The sequence below is a fragment of the Phascolarctos cinereus genome, unplaced genomic scaffold, assembly GCF_003287225.1.
Source record: "Phascolarctos cinereus isolate Bilbo 61053 unplaced genomic scaffold, phaCin_HiC Scaffold_4;HRSCAF=312, whole genome shotgun sequence".
Classification (NCBI taxonomy): domain Eukaryota; kingdom Metazoa; phylum Chordata; class Mammalia; order Diprotodontia; family Phascolarctidae; genus Phascolarctos; species Phascolarctos cinereus.
Window position 1 is genome coordinate 417,768,007 of NW_027555847.1, and position 23,584 is coordinate 417,791,590.

Genomic DNA, 23,584 nt, shown 5'->3' on the forward strand with positions numbered 1-23,584 from the left:
ACTTAACCCCAATTGCCTCACTAAAAAGCAAAAAAAAAAGTAGTTTTAGGAGGTGGTAGTGAGTAAAAAACAAACTTTAGTCTAAGCATAAAAGCTTATAAACATGAAAATTATGTCCACAAAAATTTCTCAGTTGAGTGGATTTCAGTTTCCTGTGATAAGAGTACTTTTTAGCTTATCATGAATATTATCTCCAGATCATTTTTCTTTTCTTCCTTGCTGACTTCATTTTAATCCACTGCTTTTTCTCTTCTAACGTGTGACCTCCTATTTAGCTTCTCTTCTAAGATTTTCCTGCCCTGCTCCCCTCTTCTCCCTTCCCTCTACCTCAAAATTCACTTTCAGCTTGAGATGGGCTGGTGTACATTATTAATCTTAGAAAGCCTCAACTCTCCCTAACTGCTTATGGTTCAGTGGAGGCCTGAGTTGACTGCTAAATGATTTCTCAGGCTGGTGCACGTTTGAGAAGCTAATTGTTAATAGCCAGTTTCTTTCTGCCACATTTCTGTTCACACGCAGCTGGCTGTTAAGGGAACAGCTGTCTCTGCATGTAAGATTCAGGAATGCAGTTTTGGTTCAGCTAAAAGAACTGGGCATCCCCAGGCTCCTAAGACCCAGCACACATAATCTGCTTACTTCCAGAGGAAACTCTTAGTCCAAGAACCTGATGCCGAGCTAAAACGTCTGCAGTCCTGTCATTTCCCCTCAAAAGCCATATCCTTTCTCTTTCTACCTTAATGTTGCAAGTACACAATTCTGGCTGGCTCCCTTTTTTCTACTACTGTCTAGAAACACGGGGAAAACAACCTACTAACTTAAGATGTTCTACAACTGCTGATGAGATAAATTTTTTAGGGAAAAAATGATCAAGAGAGGATCAATTATATACACACACATATGTGCATATAATGTGGTGGAGAGGAGGATACAAAAAAGTCACAAGGTTGTAACATATTAGCATCAACTTATTTTTTAAAAGGACAAAAAGGCACCAATGAAACAAAGAATAAAAGAAAACAAGAAAGACTGAAAATGGGTGAGAACTTGTGAGAAACACCATGATGAGAAAATTACGCTAATTTTTAAAAATCACTTACTAGGTCATTAACTCCAACTACTATGTAGGAGAACATATGGGGCCTAGAATATGGAATGTGACTATAGAGCAATAGGGCTCATTTTCCTGTGGAGCTGGTCTCATTACTTTGTTACTTTGTGTAATAACCACTTTCTCCTAGGGTTAAAAAAAAAAAGCTGAAAAGACAGTAAACTTGGTTTTGTTTTGTTTTGTTTTTTTATGAGAAAACTTTATTTTAATCATGTCTAATTATGCTTGATGTGAAAATGGCAAGGTAAAAAAGTTGTGTGGGAAAGCAGAGCCAGCAATTTGTAGAAGTCAGTAATTAAATTGTTAGCGAACAAAAAAACAAAAATTCTGTAGGACAGCATGTAGAGACAAGACAACTAGAAAAATCAACAGCCATTTCACACACTAAGAGGCTTTATTAAGTTTATTAGGAAAAAACAAGTGATTCTTCAAGTTAATTATTGCACCCGAAAATTTGGCATTTTCCAGAAAGTAGAGCATTAATTTTTCAAAAACAAAATATCTACTTTAGCACTTACTTAATTCTACAAAATAGCGCACTACTGCATGTTCTTTGAATCTAGCAAGGAATCACTTCTCATGCTTTTCAAGTTTTTCTTTCATGTTGTTGATGTCACTTTCTTCCTCCAAAATGATACTAATAATCATGATTATTATTAATTAGTGGCAGAAAAGATATTCTAGAAGAAGAAACAAGGGGATTTGGTAACTGATTGGATCTAAGATATGAAGGAGAGGAAAAAGCAAAAAATACTTCCAAGGTTTTGAACACAGGAGAGTGAGTAAATAGTAGTGTCACTGAAAGAATTAAACAAGTCAGAAGGAGAAGCTCTAGGACACCAATGACATAAAACCATGTTGCAGTCATGTGGAATCTGAAGTTCTGGTAAAACAGCCAGGTAGAGATGCAGTTGGACATTCAGGTTAGGTGCTTAAAAGAGCAGTCAGAGCTGTAAATATTGATTTTTGTACTCACGTACATAGACATGGTAATTGAAACCATGATGATGAGTCAATGTCAAGGGAAAGAAAGTAGAGAAGGAAAAATGTTAAAAAAATATCCACTTTAGGGGGTTCAGGTCTAATAAACACTTAATTGCCTCCTATGTAGAAATCACTGGGATAGAATAGAGTCTGTACTAGATTTAGACAGGGCAACAATTGATCATGCCCTCTTCAGAGTTTAGAGCCTAGTAAGGTAATAAGATACCAACATGGAATGCACAGTATTTACCATAAGGGTGTCTAATACAAACTGTTTTAAGTTTTAATAGCTTTGCAGATATGTGAAACAAAGTGCTATATGAAGTCTGAGAGAAAAGCACAGGGAAAACCAAGGAAGGGTTCATGAAGTAGAGGACATATGAGCTAGGAGAAAGGAGAGCATGACAGGATTAAGGAACGTGCTGAGCAAGCACATGAAGGTCGAAAAGGACAACTTTTTTTGCCTGTTTGAGGGGTCGTCCAGTTGTCCAATTGAGCTGAAATGTCAGATTCTCAGAGGACAAAAAAGGGATAAAGCTGGAAAAGCAGTGATGCCAGACTGTGAAGGGTCTTGAATGCCAGGTAAAAATATCTAAATTTTATTTAACAGCCAGTAGGGAGATCCTAAAGATCTCTGAGCAGGGAAATGAGGTCAGAGCAGATGTTTAAAGGGTCAAAAAAAATTTTTTTAAGTTATTTCGGGGATAAAATGAGCACAAATGGCTAACGGTGTGACTTTTAAATGAGGTCACAAAAAGCCCAAATATTTTGTCCCACAGTGAGACTGCATGGCTCAAGGGACAAATCAGACATTTTACCATTCATTCAGAGAAATACCATTAATCTTTAGTCCTTCAATGAAAAAAATGTCTTTTTAAGTATAATTCTGTCAAAATGAAGCTTGTGGCATAGGAATCAATGATCATGGCTTGGGGTGGTATGAAAGTAGGCAATATATGCCTGTAATGAGGGCATTAAACAAGACACAAGAAGAGGCCTTAAGGGAAGAGAATAGGGTCTGAAAGAGCAAACAAAAAGGTCAAAGTCAAGAGTCAGGAAGTCCAAGGCTTATACTGAGTCGAGTCGGCTAGGATTTCTTCTATCTCCGTCCCTCTGTACTGGGACAAATTGCACACCATACCACAAAATTGTGAGTCAGACTGTACCTCAGGGGGAAAAAAGTCCTTTGTCAGATCTGCAGTTCAGAAAACACAGTTAGCATACGCTAACCAAAACTTTTGTCCCACTTACTTAACTCTACTGATCCATACTGACTGGCTTACCTTTCATTCACAACTATGCTATTTAGTGTAAAATTCTATTTCAATGCATGATTAAAGCATTTATTTTATGAACAATTTTATAGTAAATCTGTCTTAGGTTGTCTATTCCAGGCCAATCAAAAATTTAAACTCCATTATGGTAACTGAACATTTGGACAATTTTTTTAAAAGTTCTCTTTAATGAAGGAGAAAAAATGAAATTCTCTGAGTACAATGTTGCAAAATAATTTTTTTGTAAAGTATTATATTCATACATACATCCAAAGGACCAAATCTAAATAATACCTTATACCTAGTATTCTTGTGGGGGTTTTTTGTGTGTGTTTTCAAATTTCTGGTTATATATGTCTGTGTTTGGAGTCTACCACTGTACTGTACATGATTAATCCTGCTTTCAATCAATGGAAGACCATTCTCCACTAGATCAATTATTACTTCTTCTCTCCACAGGGGCTGGATAGGACCTGACTTGCGATTTCACTGGCACAGACCAGGGAACTTCCAAATGACCAATGCAGATCTACTCCTCTGCAACTTAGTCATCATGTGTTACCTAGAGCGCTCAGAGCTTAAATGAATTACCTTGGGTCACACAGTCACTATGTGGCAGGGGGACTTCTGTCTTTTATACCAGCTCTCTGCCCACTATATTACACTGCCTCCCTCTGCAGTAGTTATTATGGTGATGACACTCAGCATGTTTCCTCTCTTTAAGTTGAAAGTACATTACAATACTAAATACCTTATCATTCTAAGATGCCTTACAACTGTATGATTTCACATAAATTATTGTTAATGATTAATTACATAAGCAAAAATTTACAACGAAGGGAAAACAGTTATAATGACCAAGCATCCATGTTCCAAGACTGACCTTTGTCTGTATTTTTTTCCGCCTGCTAATACCTTGTCTCCTGTGCTGCATCCTCCCATTAACCCTCGCCTGAAAAGGTACTAGAATAGCAGTTCTTCTGTTCCCTTCATCTTCGACACTAAAGGCAGCACTAAACCTAGGTCAAGAAGCTCTGGACTGACTGCTTAGAAGTGTACTATAAGATCACCCTGTTGGGACAAGGGAGAACCCAGCCTGAGTTGCCAGTGGAATTGACAAGAAAAGGCATAGTGAAAACGGGCCCTGAATCCTAAGCATATGGTAATATTAAGTCAGAAGGATGGAAGGAGAGAGGATTAGACTGAAATGAGTCAAGATGAAAGAAAGGAAAAGGTAAGTTGTGGACAACTATGAAAAAAGCCAGAGATGCTGAGAAACACTGCTCCCTTCAGGTTAGGCCTAAGCCACTTGCAATTGAGAGTTAACCTTCTAATTGACAGAAAAGAAACCATGGATACATCCTCAGGCCCTAGCTCTACCCAAGAACTCAGAAACAACTAAAGCAGCTTGGCCTTCCAAATTGCCTGCATATAGCTATTTGGAAGGTTAATATAATTTCAAAGGCAGGGATAAGTATCCTCTACTACATCAATTGCCCTTCCCACCCCTATTCTGCCCTACCTGCTTCCTTAACATCATAAACCCAATCATAATTAGGAGTGTTGACAAGTTTGTATCATTGAGTTTTAATCAAAATAAAAATAATCATATTGGATCCTTTGCCCTCTTTCAAAAAAAAAAAGTTAGAAAAAAAGGCACCAAGAGTCTGAGGGAAGAGGGCCAGGATTCCCTCAGGAGAATGGAGGGAAGGCTCAGCTTCCTGATGGACTCTGGCAGTGCTGGGATAACTACTAGGCCACCCAGAAGTAAGCAGAACCAGGAGAACTCTGTACACAGTAACAGCCACATTTTGCGATGACTAACTTTCATAAACTTGGCTCTTCTCAGCAATGCAAGGATGTAAGACAACTCCAAAAGACTCAGGATGGAAAATGCTGTCTATCCACATCCAGAGAAAGAACTATGGAGTCTGAATACAGATCGAAGCATACTATTTGCTCTCTTTTGTGGTTGTTTTATTTTGTCTCTTCTTTCTCATGGTTCCTCCCCATTGGTTCTACTTCTTCTTCACAACATGACTAATGTGAAAATGTTTAATATGAATGTACATGTAAAGCCTATATCGATCGCATGCCGTCTTGGAGGAGAAGGGCAAGGAAGGAGGGGGAGAAAATGTAAAACTCAAAAGCTTATGGAAGTGAATGTTGAAAACTAAAAATAAATAATTTTTTTAAAAAATTCCACCCATATGAAGCCTTCAGACTTGGTGGCTGCAGAAAACCACAGGGATCATTACATCCTCAACTAAACTCTTTCCATATTGGGAGAGGGGAAAGGATATATTTAGAAGGACTTTTGAAATCCAAGAAAGATTTAGGCATTCCCCAAACAATAGGTTATCAACTTTGTTTCCAATTCTTTGATATTTAAATTGTGGGTTTTTTTATTTCATATTAAAGAGGGTCCCTCTTTTTATCATTGTCCTCCTTAGTAAATATGACCAGTAATTGAATCTCAGAGCCAAAGAGTATAGACATTTTAATCACTTTCTGATGTACTAGACTGCACTATTTTTCTCTTTTTATATTGTTTCATATTGATAAAACGGCTATGTCCTAGGGCCTTGTTCTACCAGTGGCAATCTGTATGACACCAGGCATATAATTTTTGTATTCCAATTTTTCTAATATCTAAAAGTAAAAAACACATTACCACCAAATAATATTGGAAAAATCATTCAAGGATTTCATCTAAAGAGAGAAAATTTGAAAAATCATGAATTAATATAAATTACTATTGACAGAATATCAGTTTACATCATTTTGAGAAGGATGGCCTTTTTAAAAAAAGAATCAATTTCTCAGGGATTAATACAACATGCAGCTGAGAACAACGTGGCTAAAATCTCCATTCCTCCTTTAAAAATTCTGATTCTTGAGGTGTTTGTCTATATGAACTGTGGCAATCTGATCTTGAAGCATTTATCCTGACACACCAACCTGGAGACTCCATTCATAACTTCATTATGTATACAAAACAGCCTGATTAGAAAAGGGCTACAAATGAAAGGAAACCTAGACTAGCAGAAGGACTCAAGCACAATGGGTAGATTCCCTGTGAATTCTCTACTCAAGACTATAGGATCAAAGAGTTAAAGAACTAAAAGGGATCTTGGAAGTCCACCCCTTCACTTTACAGATCAGGATACTGAGGCCCAAAGAGGCTCCATGACTTGTCAGGATCACATGACTACTAAATATCTGAGGCAGGACTAAACCCAAGTTTTGACTACCTCCAAATCAGGGGTTCTTGACTTTTTTTTGTGTGACATATGGATGCCTTTGGAATTCTGGTGAAGATTATGGTCTATTCAGAATGATGCTTTTAAATACATAAAATAAATTATATGCACTTATTTTATTTATTTACTTAAATGCATAAAATCAATTATATTGATATATAGTTATCAAAAGATTTTAAAAAACAATTTCATGGACATCTCCACCCCCCCCCAACTCTATATTCTTGCTCTGTACCACAGAAAAGGACTGCACAAGATAAGAAGGCACAGACGGATTGTGATTTTTACTTATGGAGATAATGTGTCCATTGATGAGATCACAGATCTAACAAAGTATCAAGCACTGGTACATAATAATAGCTAACATATATAAGGGCTTCAAGGCTTGCAAATTACTTTATGTAACATCCCCTCTATTCTATATTCCACCTCAACATGAAAAGAAGATTCACTGCTTGTTCTAAGATTGTAATGCTGCCTACAAGAAAAATATGGAGAAAAATTAGATCTTGAAACTTTCTCTTTAACTTCTATAAAATAATAAATATAACCCAGGGCCATAACTAGGGATGGTTCACTGGCATTTTGCTCCAGGAGGCCAGAATATAAAAGACAATGACATTACTTGCACTCTAAGCACCTGAGCTAGGGCTTAGGGCCCAGTTAATAAGAACCCGTTTTTTGGAGCAGATCCATGACTTCACTGGTATAGGGAACTCCTACTCCTCCTGATGAGGAAATGATTTCTACTGCTTAATATAAACAAGTACCTGTTCTGTAAATTATAGTTTAAGAGAGGTGCCTGGGATACTAAGAGGTTAAATGACTTACTAGTATTTTGTACAGGGCACATGAATAAGAAATCTGTTGGCTGACAATGCAGGAATATAGCAAATATATGTCCAAGGTAGGAAATGAACCTACAGCTTCTGCCTCCAACGCTGGCTATCTATCCACTACAAAGGGGTTGCCTCTGAGTTAGTAATAAACAGTTAGAAAAGGAAGGGAGGAGGTGCTAGCAACTCCAAGAGAACTCCTTCCCAACTTTGACCCTTTCCCAGTCCTTCTTCCCTTCACCTCTTCCCCACCCCACAAATCTCACTGTGTCCTGAATCTCTCCACACACAGGGCCTTGTGTCCCAGGATGTCCTGCCCCAAACTTGTATTAAGAAGTTGATTTGCTGGTATATTTGGAGCTCCATGCCTCTAGCACAAAAACTGCTGTTACAGCACTGATAAAACTCTAAAATTTGTTTCCAGATTCAAAGTTTTATTCTTAAATTGTTTGAGATGCACAAGATCAAGAAAAAAATGAAATGAATAAACCCAAATCTGGAAAATGAATAAAGTTGCTCATAACCAATCAGGTATCTAATAATCTAAGATAAGCTTATTAACTAATCATAGTATTTTTAATTAAAATAGCTAATACCAACTAGTGCACCCCTCTGGTGCCTGACAGATATCTAGGTTGTTTATTGATGCTCTATGAATATTACAGAATGTAGTTAAAAGCCCTCTTGTCATATTTTGTTTGTGTCGTTCATTTTGAAAGAATTTTAGTGGGTCTAAGACATTCATGAAACTTTGTATTCTTCTTTGAATATTGCTAGATCAGTTGGAAAACAAAGAAATGTATGTATTTTCAAAACCACAACAAAACTTATGAAAAAACAGCCAAGTAAGCCAGATACTAGTTTACAAGTGATATGTCTACTCCTTACCTGCCCATAATCTGTCCTGAAGACAACAACTCCCTCTGCACAGGAATTTACAGTGCTTGGAAAGTGCTGGCCATTTTCTCGCAACCAGACTCGGGTTCCCTGCAAACAAAATGAACATTAATAAGCATGGAAAGAATTTTAAAACAAACCACAACTGCCCCAAATGCCATAATTACTACACACCTTTCCCTAATAAAAAAGATCATTTAAAAATTAAAATATCACCCATAGAATCTCTCTTTTAAGCAAGCAAATCTCTATCCTACATTTAGTCTCAGCACACAACTATAGCTTTGGGAGAGGGGGAAGAACAGAGCTCGCTTGACCAAAAGTCTAGGCATAGAGGCAAACATCTATAACCCCGGCCACTTGGGAAGGCTGATGCTGGAGGTAATCTCTTGAGCTTGGGTGCCCACATTAAGTTTGGTATTACCATTGTATGCCCACCAAGGTGGGGGTAGAGGGGGTGTGGAGGGGTAGGAGTGGGAAAGAGGCCTACCAGGCTGCCTAATGAAAACATGAACCAGCCCAAATCATAAGTGTAGTAGGTAGGATCTAGCCCATTAATAGTAAACATACTTTTAGCTTGGGTAAGGTAGGAAGACCTAGTCTTTAACAACAACAAAAAGATGTTGGTATATCTTCTTTTTATACTACCTTCATTTCTACATATTTCTCCTCAATAATTTACCCTGCAACCTGTATCTTGTTTTTCAAAAAAAAAGGAGGGGAAGGAGCAGCTAGGTGGTACAGTGAATAGAGCACTGGCCCTGGAGGCAGGAGGACCTGAGTTCAAATCCAGCCTCAGACACATAACACTCACTAGCTGTGTGACTTTGGGCAAGTCACTTAACCCCAACTGCCTCACCAACAAAAAAAAGAAAAAAAAGAAGAAAAAAAAAGGAGGGTAAGCAATTTCACAAAAAGGATCAAAATGTCTCTATAGAGGGGGAAATGGAAATATGCTTACTCCTCTTAAATTAAAAATTTGGAAACATTTGCCTAACGCGTTCCTAAGCCAAGTTTTTGGAGCCAGGTCCATAGCAAGTGCTTAATAAATGCATACTGACTGCTTCAAAAGGTGACTCACAGCACTGATTTCTTTCCCATTTTTAATTTATACTCTACTGCTTTGTATTTCTGAGTTTCTTCCACCTATTATTTTACAACACGGAGTCAACGTGCTGCAAAGCTGGGCATAAGAATCACGGTATTACACTGTGTAATTCCTTTCCCTATTGAAAAGCCATTAATGGCATAGGTTTATACTGCTGACCTGAAATGAACTATTTTTGCTCACTGTGATCTAGATGAACAAAAAATCCATTTTCATGTGTTCTTCTAGTATAGGATTTGATGTTGCTTGGTGTTAATTTTCTACACAATACAACAAAAATTATGAATCTACAATATTTTAAGATATAAAGTATGCTTCCTGTGATAGGAGATTACCATGTAAAAGAAGAGCTAAACCCAAGTAGTTTTAATAAGTTCAGGTTCACACTACTCATATTCATAGGTCATAGTCACATGCTTTCTGAATTCAAAGTGGGGCTGACCATCCCTAAACTTATCTGAAAACAATACTACATTGATAAAAAGGACATGTGCAGCTGCCTATCAATTTTGGTCAGTTATTAGCAAACAGCTGCTGTCAAAAAGAATCCTTAGGAGACTCTAGCCTCTCTGCACGCATTATTAGTAGAATGTAATCCCACTTTATAAATGTCATGACTTCTTTTTATGTCACGTAGCTTTTTATTTTTAAATTATACGTACAAAAAAAGAGAGAGGGTTCAATTAGAGAGCTGATAGATGAATTTAACTGAAATTTCAGGTACTTCAACCATACTATCAACCATAAAAATTGAAAGAATAATTTTAAAAAGATGTAACATTACATTTGGTTTCCATTGGCACCTGCCATAAAGAACCCAAAACTCCTGTCGTACCCTGATAATACATAATGGGATTTTATTGAGGAGGTAGTCTCTAAGCTGAGCTTTGAAAGGGAGAAAAAAGATTCCGAAATATGGAAATAGGGAGGGAGCACAATTCAATCCAAAAAATATTTACTAAGCACCTCCTGTATTCAAGGTACTGTGTTAGACACCCAAGGTTTGACACAATAGGACTAGATCAAGCCCTAACAAAAGGGTAAAACCCAAAGACCCTACATTTTTCTGAGAGGATTACAGAATTTGAGGGTTGGAAAGAATCTAAGCAGCCAACTATAGTCTAACCCACACACCAAAGGAATCTCCACTGAGATATATGCATCAAGTGACCAGCTGGCCTCTGCTTGAAGACCTTCAAGGAAGGGAGCCCACAGCTCAGATTGTTAGGAATTTCTTTCCTGACATCAAGGTTAAATTGGCTTCTTTAGGGACTTCCACTTATTGCTCCTGGTTTTGTCCACATGACAGCCTTTCAAATATATTAAGACACCTATGTGGTCTCCTGGCCCCTGGCCTCGCCCAGGGCCAATTCCTTCCACTGATTCACATGTTGTGCACTCAAGGCCTTTGACCATCCTGGTTGCCCTCCTCTGGACACTGCAGCTTAGCAATGTCCTTCTTATAATGTGGTGCCCCAAAATAATCACAATGTTCCAGATTAGGCCTGAAAGGGGAAGAAAACAGTAAGCTAAGGTAGCTCAAAACTGCACCAGTTTTTCCTTTTTTGGCTGCTATATCACACTGCTGACTCACATGGGGATTGCAGTCCACTGAAACCCCCATAATCCTAGAAGTGAAAGTTTTTGGAGGTCAGAAAACAACAGGTTCTTTATCAGTTTGGCTAGAACAGAGGAGTGTGTGAATTCAATTCAGCAACAATTTATTATGGCACACAATAGGTAGAGAGTAAATTCAAGGAGAAAAAAATAACAGTCCTCTACTAGGAGTCTTTGTGCTTACATTATCTCAGGCTTATAAAGCTAAAAGGCAGGGTTGCCTTTTTGTAATCTGCAGGTTGCAGATTATGACAGGCTGAATTTTTATCACATCCCATACATAATAGGAAGCCAAATGGGCAGTTATGGCAAGGAAAGCTAAAGAGGAAAGGACTTCCAAGCCAGAGGGAAAGGAAGATAAAAACACAATTGGGTCCAGTCTTCTCTCTAGGAGTTTACTGTGTGCAAGGAACAGGGACCCACCCCTATCCAGAGTAGGCAGCAGTGGCCCAGTAGAAAGAGCATTATATTTAGAGTCAGGTGATTCCATTTCAAATTCTGCTTCTGCCACTCGTAATTTACTTCTGCGACCTTGGGCCTCTCTGGATCTCAGTATCATCTGTAAAAAATAGAGGTTGAAATAGATGACCTCTAAGGTCCCTCACAGCTCTAAATCTATGACCCTATGACTTGGCAATTGAGTAGGTGGATAGAAAGACAAGTAAAAGATGACTGTGAGGTTCTGAGCTTGGGTGGCTCAGAGAACGATAGTGACCTCAACTGAAAAAGTGAAATTGGGAAAAGTCAGGGAAAAAGAGGGGGCTAAATATATGAAGAGTTCAGTCCTAAACATTTTAGGTCTGAATGCTGATGGGATATCCAAGTGGCCATGTCTAACAGATGGATGGAGATGGAGAACTGGAATAAGAGAAGAAAATATGGCTGGAAAGGTAGATTTAGGAGTTGCACGCACAGCAGTGATAACTAAAGCAGCAGATAAATTCAACAAGAAATAGAGTGTAGAGAAATGAGAGGACAAATTAGAATGCCTTGGGAGATTCCCACATTTAAAAGGCAAGGGTAGAACAAGAATTAAGGAAGATCAGACAGATCAGACAGGTGGGAGGACCAGAACCAGGAAGAACAGTGTTAAAGAAACTAAAGGAGAAGGAGGTGGTAGAAAAGATTTTATTAGATGACCTAAAGGCATCAAAAAAACATTTAAATGTTCTGTCTTCCTAGACCAAACAGAACAAGTCTTTCATATAAACACCCCTCAAAATCTTAGGATAATAGAGTCAGAACTGGAACAGAACTCAGAAGTCATGTAGTACAATCCTCTCTTCTAACAGATGAGGAACATGAAGCTCAGAACAGGCAACTCCGGGTTACCTGTATACCACAATGAGCCATTAGAGGACTATGATAGAAGATATTACCTCATAATAGATCATAAATGTAAGGGTCTCAAAGTAAGCAACTTGCTGAAGACCTGACTCATTTCAAATTTTCTCTACAAATTATTTAATTTATAAAATCACATTCTCAATTATTACAGCTCACCTGTTAGCCTTATCCAAATGTTTCTTGGGCTTTTGGGCCATTTAATAAAACAACTCACTCATTAACAACATTACCAAGATAACTAAACCTGTCAACTGGTGTTGGTTAATTAATTTTGACTCATTTCATTGACTAGTTTCATAGGGCCCTAACCTCACCTCTCAAGTCTTTAGTTCCTCCTCTACAAAATGAGGAGAATGGTCTTAAAAACTTCTAAAAGGTTCTTCTAACCCTAAATCTATAATCCTATGATCCTTAGAAAGGAAAAAGCTAATTACAGTTAGTGTTTTCTGATACCCGTCAGGTCATATTCTGTTAAGTGTTTTTGGTTCAAAGTTTTGGTCTCCTACATGCTCACCCCTCCCTTAACTGCTGGCCATTCAAGTTTAAATAGTGTTGACACAGCATTACAGGATCCAATAGAAACACACACTCCTATATTTCAAAGGTCTCTTGGCCAGGTATGAATAGCTGCTGATAAGCAAAAATCTCTAGAAGTCAAGCAATGATACTATCAGTGCTACTTTCTGTTTGCCAGCCTCTTAAATGTCTTCTGGGCAAGGAAAAGTTGAAAGCATAACACAAAAGATTAGTTCTTTTGTGTGTTTTATTTTAATAGCTAGCTTAAATACTTCAGTGGTCCTACACCTCTTTTTTTTTAACATAGCCAGTTCTTGTACTTTCTTTGAGCTCAAAGCTTTTATACTTCAGTTCTTCCTGTTACTAACTTCAGAAAGCAGGCTCCTGTAACAACTATAAAAGCATACAACAGCGACAAATTTGCCAAAATATTAAACTTTGGGTGGGGAATAAGAGTTGCCTTCCATACCCAACCTTTTATGCTGACACTCAAAATAAGGCTGCAATGTCACAGACATTGTACTGAAATCAGGCTACAGAGAAACTCAAGAATTTTCCCCATTCTACTGAGGAGAAATGACATTAAAATGTGTAATTCTATTTTGAGGAAGAAGGAAAGAAGACTAAGCCATAGTGTGATCATAAAACACTTCTTGGAAAAGCCTAGAAGGAAGCTTCTAAGCTTCTAAGAAGCAGAGCTAAAGAAAACTAGCATTCTACCCCTAAGGCTCAAGCTATGCAAAGGCTCCATGGAGGTAGATGATGGGAACACCAAGTTAAAGTAATAGAAAAGATATAACATCAAATGTGGGAGGGGAGTAACATGAAATAAATCTGAAAAGGCAGGCTGGTGCCAAACTGTGAGGGACTTCAAATGACTCTAGGATAAATTCAAACTCATAAATTTAGCAACAGGCACTGAAGAGTCTTCAAGAGGGGAGTTAACATGGTCAAGACCTTTGCTTTTGGTAGCTGTGTGCAAGATGGTTTAGAAAGAAAAGACTTCAATTAAACAGGGAGTAGGAAGCTATTACAATATTCCAGGAAAGAAGTAATGAGGGTATAAACTAGGACTGAAACTGATTTGAGAAATATTGAATTGAAAGGACTTGTCAACTGATTAAACACAGCAATGAAAGAGAAGGAATTACAAAGGATTAGTCAACAGTATTGGGGCAGTTAGGTGACATGGTGCATACAGCACTGGGCCTGGAGTCAGGAAGACCTGAATTCAAATCCCAACTCAGACACTTACTAGCTGTGAAGCCCTGGGCAAATCAATTAACCCTGTTTGCCTCAGTTTTCTCATCTGTAAAGTGAGCTGGAGAAGGAAATGGCAAACCACTCCAGTATCTTTGCAGGAAAACTCCAAATTGGGTCACAAAGAGTCAGATACAATTGAAATTACTGAAAAATAAAAGTATTTAGCCAGGACCTGTAATACACACAACCTGCTTTGGAGGATGACTCTAATATTGTAAACCTAGGTGATTAAAAGGATGGTGGTGCCTACAACATTAACATGCAAGTTTGGAGTTGGGAGAGAAGATTAGGAGTTCTGTTTTAGATAAGTTGAATTTGAGATGCCTATGTGATGTCCTGGTGGCGAGATGTTCAAGAAGGCAATTGCAGTCCTTTACTACAGCTCTAGAGAATTATTAGAGCTGGACATACAAATTTGGGAATCATATGCAGAGAGTGTAGAAACAGAAGGCAGCCTGCAGACCAGGACAGAGATCTGGGGATACAAACAGGGCAGTACAGGAATGATGACCTAGCAAAGAAGCCTAAGACAGGCAAGTGAGGAGGCAGGAAAGAGTATCACAAAAGTTAGAGTAGAAATTATAGAGAAGAAAGTAATGGACTGTGTCAAATGATACAGAGTCAAGAAGGCACTGGATTTACCAGATCACCGATAACTTTGGAAACAGCTTTTTTTTTTGGGGGGGGGTGTCAAAATGTCTCCTTACATATAGTTACAAGAGAGATAGTATGTGTGTGTTATACTAGAGCAACAGTTTTTATACTCTAAAAAGATAGTCTTGCTACTGATAAACCATGAAACTTTTCTTGCTTTTACTTATCAAAGTGCCAGAATTCTTCTTGGATTAGATATTTCTGGGTCTGGATGAATGGTATTTCATTTTATAGTCCAAATCCTGGATTAGATGGAACCGTCACATATTCTGCATGGTAATTCCTCTGACAGACTTTTCCTTGCATTTATGGCCCCAATTAATCTATTTCTTCTTATTCTTAAAAAAAGAATGATAGAAATTAAACCACCTCATTGTACCCTCTCTCCTAAAGATCTCAAGTTCTACTTGCTTTTCAGGTGAATATATAGACTTAGATATATTAAAATCTTGTTCCAGCCACAAAGCATGAATTTAGAAAATCTCGAGCTTATCCAAGACACACATAAGCAGAGAATCTCAGTGTGAGAAGAGACATGAGAGGTCACAAAGGAACAAGAATCCCCTCTTAAACATGTCCCACAAGTGGTCATTCAGTCTCTGCTTGAAGACTTCTAGTGAGGAGAAACCCGAAACCTCTTGAAATAACACATCCTACTCTAGGGTAGCCTTAATTGTTATGTTTTTCCTTATACTGCATCTAAATTTGCCTCTTGGTAAGAGTTCTTCACTTTGGGACCAAGCAACACAAGTCCACACAAAAGTACTTCAAATACTTCAAGGCAGTTATCATGTCACTTCCAAGTCTCCTCTTCTCCAGATTCAACATCTCCCAGTTCTTTCAGCCAATCCTCATATGGCACAGTGTTGAATCTGTTTATTCTTTAAACATTCCCTAACATATCAAAGTTCTTCCTAAAATATGGTAACCAAAATCAAGTATACTACTCCAGATGTGCTTCTGACAATTTATTTCCTCTATTGTCTGAACACTGAGCCTCTCTTAAATGGAGCCTAAGATTGGGGTGTTTTTAGCTGCCATATCATACTTTTAGACTTGAAGCCCACTAAAATTCCATAATTGCTTTGAGGAAAACTACTGTCTAGCCATTCCTTAAAGGTGAGTTGATTTTTTTTCGAACTTACAATTAAGATTTTCCCTATTATGCTTCATTTTATTAGATTCAGTCCATTGTTTGAACTTGTCAAGATGTTTCAGCCCTGTCATCTAGTGTATTAATTAGCCCTTTCTCCTAGCTTTGCATCATCTGCAAATTTGTTAAGTATACTAACTTTGCCTCTATCCAAACCATTGATAAAATCTGTAAACAGCAAGGGCCAAAGCACAGATCCCTGGGGTATCTCCTTTTAAACTGACATCAAACTATTTATTGACTACTCCAAGAACATGTGGACACATCTCTTCGTATTGTACGCAAAGAAAACATGAGACATTCCAAATCTAAACATTCTCTTGACCTACCAGCAACCAAATTAAAAAAAAAAAGGCAAATGAGGTTAACCCATCAGGGCCTTTTTTTTTTTATGAAGCCATACTGGTTCTTCAAGATTACTGTTTCATTTTTCTATACATTCACAAACTGTCCCTTTATTAATACTTCCTAGAATTTTGTTAGAATACAAAGTCAAGTGCACTGGGCAATGATCTGCCTGTATTGTTTCCCTATTTTCCATTTTTGTTCTCTTATTTCAGTTCCAAGTCAGAATGGAAAATCTCTAGCAGAAGAAAACAGAACTCTCCTATGACCCTAAAACAGATGTACCTCAGTACCATTATACTTTATTTCTTGAATATCCAACACACTTCTGCTCTGCCTACCATACTAATACTGGAACCCACTTTGAAACTAGGAATCACCATCATGACTGTAAAAAATAAAAAAACCCAACTAAGTCTCAAATAATTCACCCATCTTGGGCTTAAACATTACTTCTCAGAAGATAGTATATAATCTCATATGTTATTTTTATAGTTTGTAATGACAACTGTACCTTTTATTACTATTTACTATTTAATATTTAGTAATATTTAAAAAGTGAATTCTAGGGGCAGCTAGGTGGCACAGTGGATAAAGCTCCGACCCTGGATTCAGAGGACCTGAGTTCAAATGCGGACTCAGACACATAATACTTACTAGCTGTGTGACCCTGGGCAAGTCACTTAACCCCACTGCCTAGCCAAAAACAAACAAACAAACAAAAAACAAAATAAAAAGTGAATTCTAATGGCACTTCTATATCAGAAACGTTAAAACTTACTGGACGAGCCACAGTAGCCAACTGGCTCCATCCTAGGTCATCTAATGAGGGCAAGAACAGGGCAGCAATTAAGGTAAGGTGACAGGTGGGAAGGGGTAAACTTGACCTGTGCTCAGGTAGAGAAAGGCATCAAGAAGAGTTGTGATATGAGACAGAATCGTCAGTATTGGGAAAGGTCTAGAAAAGCTGATAAAAAAAGAGATAAACACAGACTTCTAGACACTACCTGAAATGAATGAATAAAGAAGCATTTATTAAATGCTTACTAAGTGCCAATCAACTGAACTATACCTCCCCAAAGAAACAGTAGGTTATCTGGGGGTAAAAGAGGCTGATAATGATCCTTCCACTCCAGAATTACCCAAGGATCAAATCTGAATTACCTAGAGGGCTGCCAACATCAGCCTAATAATTTCTTTAGCCACTGATTCATTTCAGAATTAGACTTTCACTTAAACTCAGTGTGATCAGTTCATATACAATGTCAACCAATGAACCCGGTTAAATGACTGGTTACCAGATCCTGCTTGTTTGTGATAAAAGAGAGGTGAATTCACAACATAAATAAAAATACATTATGCTTAGACAGTTGCTTCAAGAGCTTTTTTATAAATTATAGGATCCTCCAAATAACCCTGGGAGTTAAGAAAGATATCACTTTCTCTGCTGTTTACAAAACAGGAAATTTAAGGCCCAGTAAGGATGTGATTTGCTCAAAGTCATAGAGTTTATAAATGCCCAAGTGAGGACTCGAATCTAAAACAATAGAAGAGGTCACTGCCAAGCAGAAGATAACGGGGTGAAGAGAAGAGAGTTTAGTGATAAAAGAGAAATTGCTTTTTTCCCCAGTTTTTCCTATGGTGACCTCCATTTTACCTTCAACTGAATTAGAATGAATATGAGATATGCGTGGAGATATTTTTGTCCGGTAGCTGTAAGGCAAGCAGATAGTTCTGATTTAGATGATTTATAATAAAAAAAAAACTTTATTAAATGGCCAACTCTGCATAAAAAAGCAGATTTTCCCAAGGAATCCGCTTTTCAGGCTACACTGTATAACTGAAAACCCTTACTGGAGTACCACAATTTGGAAGGGATTTGAAACAAAAGATGACTGCCTACAATATGAAAAATAACTTCCCAAGCCAAAAGGGGGAAGGGGGAGGGCAAAAGAGTTGGAGAAGAGGAACAATAAGGTACTGACAAGAACAAATAAGGAGAAGTAGATACATGGGCCAAAGGGGCCCATCCTCCCTGAGACTTCTAACAATCCTGTTCAACAAATAACTCCAAAGGCTTTTACAGTGAAACATCCTGAAAAAACATGCATGACTTCTTTCTAAATATAATACTTCTATGTTCTGTGGTGCTACCCTTGGAACCAGCTCTGAAACTTAAAATATGACTCATCAGATAATAAATGCCTCAGGCTTGAATTAACTGTGGCTCCTTGGGTTGCAGTCTTCTCCCAAGATGATCCCAATCCTGTCTTACTGCTCAAGATCAAGCAACAGCTGTCTAATAACTTTTATGTGAATCCCATTATTCCTGTTTGAAAAAAATCAAGTACTAAAAGACACTATCTCAGCCATTAAGCAGTTTTTTAAACCTCTGTTGAAAATCTCTCACTACAAGGATGAATTTATAGGAAACTAGGGCATTAGAAAGATATAGGAAGTAGTCAATGACTCCAAAAGACAAAATCGCGAGGCTTTTAAAACTACTGTAATGTATAAAACTACCACCGTATGTAATTCATGTTGTGTCTGCACATTTGTAATCTATCTTGGCTCCTTATGGCATAGATAGAGTCTCACAATATGGAGTAATTCGTCTAAATATTAACTGAATGGAAAAACAGGGAGTGTGAAATTATATTGGGAGTAGGGGTGGGGGTGGGGAGAATACAAAACATTTCTCTGATCAGTCAAGACATTTGGGTGTCCCTTATTTGGATTAGCAGCTTTTGATAGTTGATCCAACTTTTCAGTTACAATTCTGGATAATTCCCAAACAAGTTTACTTTTTATTCTCTCTACACCCTCCCCTTTATCATATTTTTATCATTTAATATATCCCTACACACACCGTTGGTGTTGATGTAACTCCAAGATCTCCTGGACAATTCTAGACTACTCTCTTATACAACACAGTATTACGTAACTCTGTATAGGTGTGAGCTAAAGTAATTAAATCTATTCAGACCTGTTATATCAGGGCAGACTTTGAAATGAACTTCAAAGCAAAATGTCACATGGCAGTCCCAGTCAGATATGAAAGCTAAGTAAATCTTTAATAGGAAGAAAGGAAGAGATATCAACTTCATTGTGAATTTCACCTTAATTCCTGCTCTTTGAAAAATTTTTTTCACTTTTTTTTGTCTTTTCTACACACTACTTAAGGAGGTAAAAAAAAAATTTTTTTTTACATTAGGAAAAATGTGTTAATTTGAAACATCATATTTTACGGCATGTTTTACATATAACAACAGGGAAAATAGAATACTGTGAAGTCAAAAAAACAGGTCAGTCAGAACAGGTAACCGCCTATCTGTCACCTATTAGTAGGGCTAATAAGATTTTTCACAGTGTATGGGACAACGAGAATTGTTAAGGCTTTGGGTGGAGAATTTTTAATTTAAAGTCCATAGAAAAGATTATACCATTTTTATGAAGAACATTCTGATCAATCCCCTAATACAACAGAATGTAAGCTTCTTAAGAATAGGAATTTTTTTTTTGTCTTTGTATTTCTGGTGCCTGGCACATAGCAGGCACTTAATAAATATCCGTTGACTGATTTCAAGGTAAATACTCATAGACTATTTTCAAAGCTAACTAAGGGAAACTAAATATAGGGCCAAAGTCAAACTGAGTTCTAGTTCTTCCTTGTTTGTTTTTTGGGTTTTTTTGGAGGGGTTGGGGGCAGAGGCAATCACGGTTACATGACTTGCCCAGGATCACACAGCTAGTAAGTATTTGGGGCCAAATCTAAACTCCTGACTCCAGGGCCAACGCTCTTCCACTCTACCACCTAGTTGCTCCTGGTCCTTGTTCCTTGGTTTTCATCTAGAAGGTGACAAAACAATATCTTGACAAATTTTCAATTTTAGGAAATGAAGTGTTCAAGTTGAAGTCATTCCATTTATAGTGTCCTTAAATAATATTTCTTCTAATTTTTTTTCCTATCATTTTTATCAAATGGAAATAGGAGGCTTTTTAACTTTATTAGATTTGATGGTTTCCAACTAGTGATATTGAAGTTTCCTTTACTACAGAATAGGGGGGTCATCTCCAGGCATCCTGATCTATATTTTGCCACTGGACCCAGATGGCTCTGGAGGAGAAAGTGAGGCTGGTAACTTTGCACAGCCCTCCCTCACTTAAATCCAATTCACTTATAAGTCATGGCATCACCTTCCTGATGTCATGGTCCTTTTGGAGAACAATGAACAAACAACAACCTATGAGTAGTAGTAGCTGCCCCACTGGGGACACAACTGGCCAGTTCCAATTGGGCAACGCAGCTCATTCCTTCCTTCTTACACTCCCTTCCTCTGTCCTTTCCTCTCTCTTTCTCTCCCTCCTTCCTCTCTCTCTCTGTCCACATAGGGTATCATACCCTTACCTACAGGTGCCCTGCCTAAAAGAATATAAATTTTGATCACTAAAACCTTGCAAAATATCTTAGAGTCTACAGGCTAGACTTTTTTCTTAAGGACCTCTGGCTCTCACAAATTGGGCAACAATAGGTCTCAGCCCAAGCCTCACTTGGTCATTGCTCTGGCCCAGATGGCTCAGAGTGAATGTAAATAAGCAACTGTTTCAGTTTGGGCCAGAAACCCTGAGGGTCTTCCTCTCTCAGACTGATTTTTTTTTTCTTTGACTAGGTAAATGAGGCCATTCTTTGACACATTTCTTACCTAGCCTTGATCACTGACTGGACATTGTGTCAGTCAAACTGAGACCTGGGAAAGACCTTAAGTGAAAAAGGCCAGGGTCTCTCACTGTATCCTGGGCCACATCCAGCTTCCTGATCTGTATCTTGCCACTGGACCCAGATGACTCCAGGAGAGAGGAAGGAGAGAGAAAAGTGGCATGGCAGAGAGAAAAATCACAGAATTTTGATAACAATAAGGGTAAAGAAATCACTAGAGTGCACAGCGCTCTACTCTGATTATACCTGCTATGCCTGGGAGTTCCAGGGTTTCCCATTACAGTAGGTGGTCTTTACATTCCACGTGTGATGCAATCTAGAAAGATTTCAATGGACAGGGAAAGGGAGTAATTGATTCCCCACAACTGTTTTTCTTGTCCTGACCCTCCTGTGTTTCAGGCCTATTTTTTATCCACCACCTTTTTAGGACAACTGTGTAAGTTCTATAAAGGAAAATCTCAATCACAGCCTACAACTTCTCATTAAAATTATTCTAACTTTAAATGAAACATGGTTTGTGCTAAACTGCAATTTCAAATGACAGAGAACTGGGCCTGAAGATACCAAAGTGGTATGGTGGACCCAGTCACATGCCAAATATAGGGATGGAGAAAAGAAGCGGTAAGTTGACAATCAACACAACAATCTACCATTAGAACTTGGATTGTACAGCCTGTTAATTATAACTGCTGTAAACATCGGTTTAGGGAGTATGCACTTGCACCACCTAACTACCAGTCATAACATAAGTAACCATTTCTTCTTCCCCTAACTTGATTTATACTATTAAAATGTGCAGAAACAATTATAATTTGCCAATGATCTCAATACCCAAACAGTTGCCTCTGCTCTCTCCATGACCATACCACCTTCCAGAGCTGCCAGCAAAGCCAAGGGAGTATTCACTTCTTCTGTTGGGATGGGACGGAAGCAAGACCAGTTCCTGTGTCCAGCCCCTGCTTCCTAACTTGTCCATAAGAAATTCTGTACTGTACTGGTTCTGAGCTTTTGCTATGGGAAATAACCAGAGGAACAAGCAAAAGAGGCTAACGAAAGATGAGAATGCTACTCCAGAAGTAAAGAAAACAGTGACATCTGTGTGAATGTGACAACAGCTTTATGTTGCTTTAAAACATATGATCACAAAAATGAATGATCTGACAAACTGGAAAATACATAAAGTGAATTTCCTCCTCTGTCAAGTAAACTAGCCATGACAAAAACATATGCCTATGCCTAGGGTGGGGAATCTGTGGCCTCGAGGCCACATGTAGTCCTCTAGGTCCTCAAGTGCAGGCTCTTTGACTGAATGTAAACTTCACAGAACAAATCTGTTACATGTGGCCTCCAGGCCAACTGGTGGACTAAATCATTAGAAAGAAATTAAACAATGGGGCCTACAAAGAATAGGCTAGCCAGCCTAAAATAAATATAAAGAAACAAGCAACAATAAACATGTATTAAATGATTAACAGGGTATCCAAAGATGAAGGTGATACTGCACTTAAATGTTAGCATACAATCTAGTAAGGGAAACAAATGGACAGGCTTAACATAGTCTCTCTCCTTTCTATTCATGGGAATTCAAAAGTATTTAAGGGAAGTAGTACTGGGATTTAGAAACAGGAAGTAATAAATGTAAAGGGGGAGAGGAATGTAACTTTGGTAAGCTAAATAGCAATACAGCAAGCACAATGATTTCTGAAAAACTAACCGTAAAGCCGGAACAAATCAATTCTAAGGGATAAAGAAACAAGTATTATGAATTATATTTCTTCACTGATGCCCTTTACTAGAAACAATAATATATAAGACAACTAGGTTAAAAAAAAGATTCACAAAGATATTTGCTTTCTTTAAGGACTATAAAATATGAAATTTTTTACCCTTGATTCCTCTTCTTACCTGTGACAAGAGCAATTTTTTTTTTCATATTCAGAAAATAAAAGCAAACTTAAGTTGACAGGAATAACTTACTGAAACTCTAACAGTATTTTGGCCACCCTCTGTTTTTTTAGGGGCGGACACACACACTTGTCTCTTTTCACATGTTTTCATATTCATTAAATAGTTATTGTGTATTATGTTAATGGACTTATGAACCTAGCAGTAAATAAATAAAACTCAAGATGAGTATTTCTCATTCCTGCCCCATAGAAAAAACATTAATTAGTCTTTAGCTGAATTTTATAAAATTTCAAAAAAATCTAACTTTAAGCTCACTTTAATATCTAAATATTCACCTCCTCTTTTGTGGGCCCAAAGAATTTTAGAGGAAGAGATCTGAAATAATCTAATCTAAATCCCTCATTTTACAGATTAGTAAATTAAGGCCTATGAACTTCACTATTCTTAGATGCCCAAACCCTCTAGGAAGCTCTAATATTGGTTTAGCATTATGGGAATTTGCTCAGTTCCCTCAATGCATGTAGTCTGATCCTAGCTGATGGGCTTTTTTTTTTTTAAACTCCTTTAATCTATTTTTTTCCCTATCCTGACAGC

At 37.8% G+C, this 23,584-nt stretch overlaps 1 protein-coding gene across 1 annotated transcript in view; it reads right to left on the reverse strand.

The window, feature by feature from the left end:
- The window catches only part of MYO10 (myosin X), a 256,436-nt gene that overhangs the window by 189,228 nt on the left and 43,624 nt on the right, over positions 1–23,584 (reverse strand). The window contains exon 2 of the mRNA XM_021008633.2: positions 8,354–8,452. Coding sequence (XP_020864292.1) covers positions 8,354–8,452 — 99 coding nt within the window. The remainder of the gene's footprint in view (positions 1–8,353; positions 8,453–23,584) is intronic.